The 8,580-nt window shown below is 40.4% G+C and overlaps 2 protein-coding genes across 2 annotated transcripts in view; one reads left to right on the top strand and one right to left on the bottom strand.

The window, feature by feature from the left end:
- Nucleotides 1-8,574, bottom strand: part of SEC23A (SEC23 homolog A, COPII component) — a gene marked incomplete in the record, with an annotated part of 60,620 nt that extends 52,046 nt beyond the window's left edge. Inside the window, 2 exon segments of the mRNA XM_027773392.1 lie at nt 886-1,127; nt 8,421-8,574. Of these exon segments, the coding sequence (XP_027629193.1) occupies nt 886-1,106 (221 nt within the window).
- On the top strand, nt 8,019-8,546 carry LOC106735271 (protein piccolo-like). The gene is made up of 2 exons (XM_014589311.2): nt 8,019-8,063; nt 8,170-8,546. The coding sequence occupies exons 1-2, from the start codon at nt 8,021-8,023 to the stop codon at nt 8,544-8,546; spliced, it is 420 nt and encodes a 139-aa protein (XP_014444797.1). The 5' UTR covers nt 8,019-8,020.
- Nucleotides 8,575-8,580: the final 6 nt, after the last annotated feature.

Below are 8,580 nucleotides of genomic sequence, written 5' to 3'. Positions count from 1 at the left end.
ATGATTCCTGAGATTTTTCGCTTAAGCAACAAGAAATCATAGTGTTTTTCAAACACCATGCCACTCAATTATTACTTTTCTTTTTTTAATTATTTATTTTATTAATTATTATTATTATTTTAAGTTCATTATAGGGCATATGTGTTCACCAGAGACAGAAAGAGAGGTAAAATGAGAAAGTAAACCAGCAAGTCAGGACTCAAACAACAGTTGGGTATGTGGGAGTCTAGCACTTCAACCACTATACCACCTGCTGACCCTTAATTTTTACTTTTCTAATGACACAAAATGTATTGATGTACAGGTAGAACTAGTATCTAGAATACACTGATAGGACCTCCAGAGGTTTTTATAGTGACACTTTTACATTTGGTCTCTTCCTATTTTGTTTAATATTACTAGAGGATGCATGTATTCACTAGAGACAGCCAAAGTGAAATAGAAAGGGAAAATGAGAAAGCACTCCCCATGAGAGCTGGCACATTACCGTCCCTCCTCCGCCACCTCTCCCTTTGGGACTTTGCACATGTACAAACACATGCCTGGTGAGTTTTTCCCAGCTTCAGGGTACATGATTCAAACCACACATTCGGCCATGTACGATCCAGCTATCTTAAGCAACACGCCACTTTCTGGCCTGGGTTCTTTACATCATCAACTCACTACAACTATTGGGTCAACAGAAAAATATTTCAAGACTTTCCCAATGACCTAAAAGAATAATCCTGAAATTTTAAAGTTCTTTGAATTTGACTATTACATTAAATTATAACTTGTAAAAAATAAATAAACAAAAAACAAAGTAATTTTTATATAAATGAGCAAGAAAAAAGCTCATTTCCAAATCATAGTGTCACATTAGTTTTTTCCATATATTTTAATTACCATAAAGGATTCAAAACTGCACGGCAAGTGGTCCTGCTACACAGAACAGGTTCATATTGAATAGGTGGTAAATCAGGTCTCTCCTTCAGTGGTGTAAATAGGGCTGCCACTGGGACAACCATTCTTGTAGCTTCCAATCTACTTGATGGCCAAACATTCCAACTAAATCGGACTCCATCTCTTTCTTCATTTTGTTGGATGAATTCCAAATAGGTTGTCATTGTAAAGCTTGATTCTTATTTCTGTAACAAAATTAAAAGATATTTTAAAAATCCAGGAGCCTCTTAAGATTCAAAATAAGTACCTTTTTCCCACATTTAACAATATATATTTTTTTAAATTTGCCTGAGAGTATGTGTACTCACCAAACAGAAACAGAGAGACAGAAAATAAGAGAATACCCCCTATAGGGCGGGGGGATGTTCACACAAAAATCCCCTCTCCTCCATTTCTCCCTCCTTTCAGGATTTTGGGCACAAATACACACGTGCCCAGTTCATTTTGCAAGCCATCGAGTTCAGGACTTGAACCGTGCAATATACTGTGCAATTAGCTATGCGGGATTCAGCCACTTTAACCACACCACAATAATGATCCTAAGTTACATTATTCTAATAAACAGATACTGGAATCATAAAATTCTAAACCTCACAGGATTTTCTATGCAGAAAATAAAAAGTTCTCACTAAACACTCCAGAAGATAATGTTTAATGGTGCATAACAAAAAGATTTTCCTAAAACTGGGTACTCCTACTTTAGACAAGTAATTTTTTTCACTGTGAAAATATTGCATATTTGTGGTACAATAAATAAAATATATGATAAGAAGTGTTCCTCCCTATTTTATGTATCATTCAACCTCTTCTGCATAAACTTAATTTAGATTTTTTTCTTTCAGCTGCCAGAGGGCACGTGTGCTCTCCAGACTGTAACAGAGAACTAGAGAGGGAGAAAGCACTCGAATGAGGTGTAATCATGTTACCATCCCTCCTCCCATATTTCCATCCCGTCAGGATGTTGGGCACTACACACACACCTAGCGTGTGTTTCTTTTCTATTTTTTTAATTTATGTGATAATCAAATCAAGAATATTATCACGTACATCATTTTCAATAGGGCTTTGCTAAGTGTTTCTTCCCTTTGCCCCCCCCATCCTCTACCATCCATTCCTCTCCCTTATGGACTCTGATATTTACACTTACCCTTCCTACTATCTTGACCAGCATGTTTTTCAAGCCACTAGGGCCAGATTCAAAATGTGGTTGGTCATGTGGAATCCACCTCATTTAACCACTAAACCATAGGACTAGCACCATAGCTTAGTTTGCTACCAAGCTACCTGGCTAGGCCTAGAAAAGACTATCTTGAAGGTAAATATAGCAGACAGTTTTCAGAAAGATTATATGAACTTTAAAGGAAAAGTAGCTGTTAAAGGGCAATGATAAAACAAGAGTCTAAAACAGTAAGAAGGAAATGTCAAGCAGTTCTAATATGGGCAACAACAAAAGGAAAAACAACCTGGGATCAGGGGGAATCTAGTTTTTAGTAGCAACTTCCATGCTACAGACACAAATATACTGTAAATTTTAAAGTCAATCCTTCCCATTATTTCTGCAGAATACAAACCAAATGAAATTTTTTAATTAATTGCACTTCTAACCTAAAATGCTTCTCCAAGAGGCCAGATGATGGTGCAGTGGTGAAATGCAGCTGTGTGAGGTTAAACTACATAGGAAAGTTCTAGGCTCACACCAGAGGACTTCCCGAGTAAAGTAGGCACAAGCATCCTTGTGGTCTTGGACTGAAGGTTGGAGGCAGATCACAGTATCAAAACCCTATTGAATGTGCTCTCTCGCTTACAGAATAAACTTTTTAAAAATAAATAAAAATAAATGGATCTCCAGAAAGCATTAAAATATCCTCTAAAACATACTTGACTGATAATGATTGTTCACTTGAAACACAAAACACATGCAAAAAACAATTTTAGTGACTATTTTCTTGATTCCCCAAAGGACAGTACAAAACTAGTACTTCGGTATTTAACAATCATTTTCTAAAAGATACATAAGTCTAACACCTTATCTCATAAAAAACAGCTATAGTATTTGTTGGCAATGATAAAATTTGAGCTTTCAAGCAAATATTAAAATTTTTGGAAACCTCTCAACAACTGTGAGCTTGACAGTTTCCTAATATGTAAAGATTTTTCTAATGAGATCATTGTTGATATTAATGATTTTTTTAAAGTTTATTTATTTCAGAGCCACTTGGTAGTGTGGTGGTTTAGATGACTGGATCCTACATGTCTGACTATGTAGTTTGAATCCTAGCCTTGAAGGTTGTAAAAACACACCAGGTACATGTGCATGTGTGCCCCAAATCCCACAGAAGGAAAAAATGGAGAAGGGATTGTGGTGTGATCATTCCCCATGGGGGAATGGGGAAGAGGGGGTGCTTTCTTTTTTTTTTTTTTTAGAGAGGTTTTTGCTATAGGGCACGTGCACTCATGAGAAAGACAGAGAGACAGGAAGCGAGAAATCACCCCCTGGGGGATGCCCACATCGCAATCCCCTCTCCTCCATTCTCCTCTCGGGATCCTAGGCACGCACGCACATGCACCCAGCGTGAGTTTTAAGCTACTGGGTCCGGGACTTGAACCACGGTCGACTACGTGGGAGTTCAGCAACATAGCCATTATGCTAACTGCTGGTCCCAAGAGGGGGTGCCTTCTTACTTTTCCTCTTTCTCTGTCTTTCTCACCAGTTAGTGCATATGCCCTCTAGAAAATAAAATAAATAAATAGGTTTCTTTCTTTCATGAGACAGAGAAAGACAAGTAACACACCCCACAGCCACCCCATCCCCAGCTTTCCCAGTAAGCCAGGACATAGATGTGCAGGCCTGGTATATAAAGTCGACTGAGGAATAGAACCAGCAATCTTCCACGTCGATCTGGGATCACCTAAGCACCATGTTTCAGCTACACCACCAAGCCAGCCCAGCTAATGTGATTTTACACATACAGTATAATAAAATGTGTCAACATTTAGAGGCTACACACCAGTGAAGCAATAGCTCATAAGTGGTCAATTTATGTTAAGAATACTATCGATGGATGATCCAGTTCAATCCTGTTTTAATGTAACAGAATACAAAAATTTCTCTTGTAAGGTTTAAGATACCACATTGCAATTAACCCTTAATTTGCCAATTAAAATTCTATATAGTTTTGGGGCCAGCAAGGTGGTATGGTGGTTGGAGTGGCTGGATCCCACATGGTCTACAGTGTGATTTGAGTTTTGGACCTGTAGCTTGGTCATCCCCACTTGTTTTCTTGCTTTCTTGTTTTCTCACATTCTCTTTCTCTCTCTCCCTCCCTTCCCAGCAAGTGTGTGCACCTTAAAGCCAATTTAAAAAAAAATTTAATTAAAAAAGAGTGATGATTTAGGGCCAGCAGATGGCCTAGTGGGTAAGGCACTGGATCCCACATAGTCAACTGCATGGTTTGAGTACCAGACTGGCTGCATGAAAAACACACCAGGCACTGTGTGTGTGTGCCCAAAATCCAGAGAGAAGAACAGAAAAGGGACTGAGATATGGCCATCCCCCCTGGGGGAAGAGGTGATTTCTCACTTTCTCTCTCTCTCTGGCAAACACATTGTCCTACAGCAAAAAACTAAACAAACCAAAAAAAGTGATTAAAAAGAAAAAAAAAAAAACTATAGTGGGGCTGGCAGGTGGCGTGGTGGTTAAGGGCACTCGACTCCCACATGGCTGACCACGGTTCAAGTCCTGAACCTGGTGGCTTGCTCTCTCACTTTCCCTCTCTCTTTCTCTCTCGCTCTGTCCCTCTCTGGTCAAATTAAAATGAAATAAATGAATGAATAAATAAAGTTAAGTAAAATAATTTTTATAAAACCCTAAACATCTCAGTGCTTCTGTTAATTGATAAAATAATCTTTAAGAAAAAAAAAAACTATAGTTTTAATGTAGAATCAAAGAATATGCAGTTATCTGGGGCCAGCAGGTGGCATGGTGGTTAAAAGTACTGGATTCCCACATGGTCGACCACGGTTCCAGTACTGGACCTGGTGGCTTGCTTTCTCACCTTCCCTCTCTTTCTCTCTCTCACTCTGTTGCTCTCTGGTCAAATTAAAATAAATAAACAAAGTTAAATAAAATAATTCTTTTAAAAAAAAAGAATATGCAGTTATCTGAAAAAGCTATTAACACATCTCTTCTTTTTCTAATTACATACGATATGATGCCAAATTTCCTTCATAAAGTTGAACTGAAACAATATATCACAGTAGTCTGAAAAAAATAGATATGAAAGCCTACCTGTCTTCTACTAAACCTGTTTTTTCCTTTGAATCCGCAATAACGCTTTAAGAATACAGAATGGTCCTGAGAAACACAGCCTTAGGACCAATAGTGAATCTCACTGAGAAAGGTTCTAGGAGTCCTAGCATTCATATACAAGCAACTGCCAGGTTTAAGTTTCTGTATATGTGAAGCAGGTAACAGGCTGGATTGCAATTCCACATACTAAGTATCACCTGCATGATATTTAAGCACTATTACCTTCCTCTTCCTCACGTTTTTTCCTCTCAATCTCTCTGTTCTAAAATCATACTTGACTTGCTAATCACATCCACTGTATTTCTTACATTCTCATTTTCCAACAGTATTTTGAAGAAATTTCCACCTCTTCTTAATTGGTCAATTACATGGTCATACACAACACCTCCCTGATTTCCATCACCATTTCAAAGCAGGAAATTTTCAATCTTTTTTAAAGAATTATTTATTTATTTATTTATTTATTTATTTATTTATGTTTATATTATTATTTTGACCAAAGAGACAAACAGAGAGAAAAGAGAGGGAAAGTGAGAAAGCAAGCCACCAGGTCCGGAACGAAACCGTGGTTGGCCATGTGCGAATCCAGCACCTTAACTACCACACAACCTGCTGGCCCCATGAATTTTCCAATCTTAGAATATCACTAATTTAAGTACAAAATTTGTCTGATTTTGGGAACCAGCAGTTAGCGTAATGGCTATGTCGCTGGACTCCCACGTAGTCGACTGCGGTTCGCGTTCTGGACCCAGTGGCTTAAAACTCACTCTGGGCACGTGTGCGTGCATGCCCAAAATCCCAAGAGGAGAATGGAGGAGAAGGGATTGCAGCACGACCATCCCCCTGGGGGGCGATTTCTCGCTTTCTGTCTCTCTGTCTCTCTCTGTCTGTCTGGCAAGCGCATGCGCCCTATAGCAAAAACCTCTCAAAAAAAAAAAAAAAGGCATATATAAAATAAAATAATTTACAAACTAAAGGTTAATAAAACAACATTATTTGACAAGCCCTCTCTCTACTAATATCAGCATATGTTTGTATACAGCATAAAACCAAGTAAATATTATTCATACACTATTAGAATGGAAATTTAATACATTAGTCTTTATTTCAAAGAAAAAAAGGTAATACAAAACACAAAAGAACATTCAAAAAAAATCCCACTTTTTGATAAAATTTATAATCGGAGATTTTCTTTTTAATTTGCCAGAAGGTGTACTGGCCAGTGAGAGCCAGAAGGTGTACTGGCCAGTGAGAGATGAAGACAGAAAGGGAAAGGGAGAAAGGATCCCTAAATGGGGCATGGTCACATTGCAATCCCCTATTTCTCCACCCACTTGGTATTTTTCTGGCATTTTTTTGGGGGGAGGGGTTTGCTGTAGGGCACGTGCACTTGCCAGAGAGACAGAGAGAGACAGAGAGACAGAAAGCAAGAAATCACCCCCCAGGGGGGATGGCCACGCTGCAATCCCTTCTTCTCCATTCTCCTCTCGGGATCTTGGGCACGCACGCACACGCGCCTGGCGTGAGTTTAAGCCACCGGGTCCAGGACTCGAACCACAGTTGACTACATGGGAGTCCAGAGACATAGCCATTACACTAACTGCTGGTCCCCTGGCATGTTTTTCAAACCACCAGTTTGGTACTCCAACCAATAGTCTGCCATGTATGTGGAATCCAGTTCTCCCAACCACTAGGCCACCAGCCAGCCCAGGAAATACTTTAAATAATCTATCTTAGAACTAAAATCAAAGAAACAAAATAATATGTCACCTTAATATAGTATTGATATATCAAATATATGTCAATAGTATTCTAAAAGGCTGTCCCTACAATAGCTTTTCAATATTCTAATTTTAGCCATTTTATACATACCTAATTGAAAAAGAAAATTCCAAATAAACTGAGTTCTTTCCAATCAGGTGTATTTGTTACTGGACAATTAAGTGTGCTACTTTTCAATAAAAAGTAAAATCTTCAATTACTTCTGATCTTTTTGATCTTGGCAAAATAGTTTAATCTCTCCGATGCTCAATTTTCTCATCAATAAGATGAGATATTTGGGTTAGAAAAAAACAAGTTCCCATCTAATTCTCAAATTCAATTAGTCAATTGAAAATGGCTAGACTGGGGACTCAGGTGGTGTGGTGATTAAGGACATTGGACTCCCACATGGCCAATCAGGGTTCAAGACCCGGACCTGACAGCTTGCTTGTTCTCTCTCTCTCTCTCTCTCTCCTCCCCCCTCCCTCCCTCCCTCTCTCTCTTCCCCTCCCTCCCTCTCTCTCTCTCCCTCTCTAATCAAACTAAAAATAAATGAATAAAGTTAAATAATTCTTAAAAAAAAAAAGAAAATGGTTGGACTTCTGAAGTGATCTTAATTACTACTAGAAAAGAGAGAAAAGACTTAAAATGAATTTATACCTAAATATAAAACTTTCTTTCAAAGTTAATTTGACTAGTTATCTATGGCTTTAGTGGGTAGAGGTTGACAAAGTTAACTGAAACTCAAGTGATTACACATCGATTTACTATGACTTTTCTTTAAGCAGTATCTTTCCACCCAAACGGGAAACACCCCAGCAGAACCGAAGACCAACGGAATAGGACTGGTCTGGTCTGAAAACAACTCTATTTGTACTCAGGGCCCAGGGCATTAACTTTACCTGGCACTTTCCTCCGTAACTCCTTTCACTCCCAAGGCTGAATGACGGTGACGAAGTCACCTAGGTTCAAAGTACAGGGCACTTCGGATCTCTGATCAGGCAAGGAATGGACTCTGAAGCCCAAGTGCTCAGAAACGAAATGAATTGGGGTGAGGAAGGCGGGTCACCCAGGAGTGGGAGGGGACGGGATGGGTGCTGGGCAAGATGCTCCCGGTGCCATTTTTCACACTATTCCCATCTTTCCACCTAACCCAGGAGAATTGGGTGAGGGGCCGAGCCCCCAGGCCGCAGGTGGTGGGTGGACGATGACAAGTTCAAGGCTCAACGTTCCCCTCTCGGGACAGGGCCGCAGCCTCCGGAGCGCTCTCCTACACCCAGGTACCCAGAGCGCAGAGCGGGGTCCACCGGAGACCCCGGCCCCGCGGCCGCCGCCAGGGCTTCCCGCTGAGCGCCCGCGGCCCCACGGGAGCAGAGACGAGGAGGCCCTCCCTGAAGCCAGCCCTTACCACAGCAGCTCCTGCGAGATCCGCGCCTGCCGCAACCTCTGCCTTGGAGAATCCCTCCTTTCTGCAGCGCTGAAACAGCCGTGGCACTTTAATCAGGGCCCGCGCCGTCCCGCCCCCGGCCTCTGAGAAGACCTCAGCCCCGCCACCATGGCTGGGGGCG

This window comes from Tupaia chinensis, unplaced genomic scaffold, assembly GCF_000334495.1.
Source record: "Tupaia chinensis unplaced genomic scaffold, TupChi_1.0 Scaffold000350_1, whole genome shotgun sequence".
Classification (NCBI taxonomy): domain Eukaryota; kingdom Metazoa; phylum Chordata; class Mammalia; order Scandentia; family Tupaiidae; genus Tupaia; species Tupaia belangeri.
Note: the sequence above shows the minus strand (reverse complement) of the source record. Positions and strands in the feature narration are given on the sequence as shown.